Raw genomic sequence first — 289 nt, forward strand, 5'->3', positions numbered from 1 at the left:
ACTCACTGACGGTGGAGAGGAACATGATGATGAACCCGACGAACATGGGGGTGTGGTATCCGATCCTGGAAAGGGAAAAAGAGGCACCGTCTCAGGGGAGATTCCTCATCCCAGCCGGAGATCGGGGCTGGCCCAGCCCTAACACACGTCTCGGGGCTGGTGAGCATCTCCTGAGCGTGGGGTGTGCCCGTGGGCGCTGTTCAAGGATGCGGCCGGTGGCCAGGTGTCCCCAGGTCACCCCCTGGAAGCACACCCAGGGGCACCCCCAGCCCAGGCAGAGACCAGCCCA

The 289-nt window shown here is 64.0% G+C and overlaps 1 protein-coding gene across 1 annotated transcript in view; it reads right to left on the reverse strand.

The window, feature by feature from the left end:
* The window catches only part of LOC104469425 (chromaffin granule amine transporter-like), a gene marked incomplete at both ends in the record, with an annotated part of 1871 nt that extends 1806 nt beyond the window's left edge, over positions 1-65 (reverse strand). The window contains one exon of the mRNA XM_010083921.1: positions 7-65. Within this exon, the coding sequence (XP_010082223.1) occupies positions 7-65 (59 nt within the window). The remainder of the gene's footprint in view (positions 1-6) is intronic.
* Between the last annotated feature and the right edge of the window lie 224 nt (positions 66-289).

Source organism: Pterocles gutturalis, unplaced genomic scaffold (assembly GCF_000699245.1).
Source record: "Pterocles gutturalis isolate BGI_N339 unplaced genomic scaffold, ASM69924v1 scaffold34916, whole genome shotgun sequence".
Lineage (NCBI taxonomy): Eukaryota > Metazoa > Chordata > Aves > Pterocliformes > Pteroclidae > Pterocles > Pterocles gutturalis.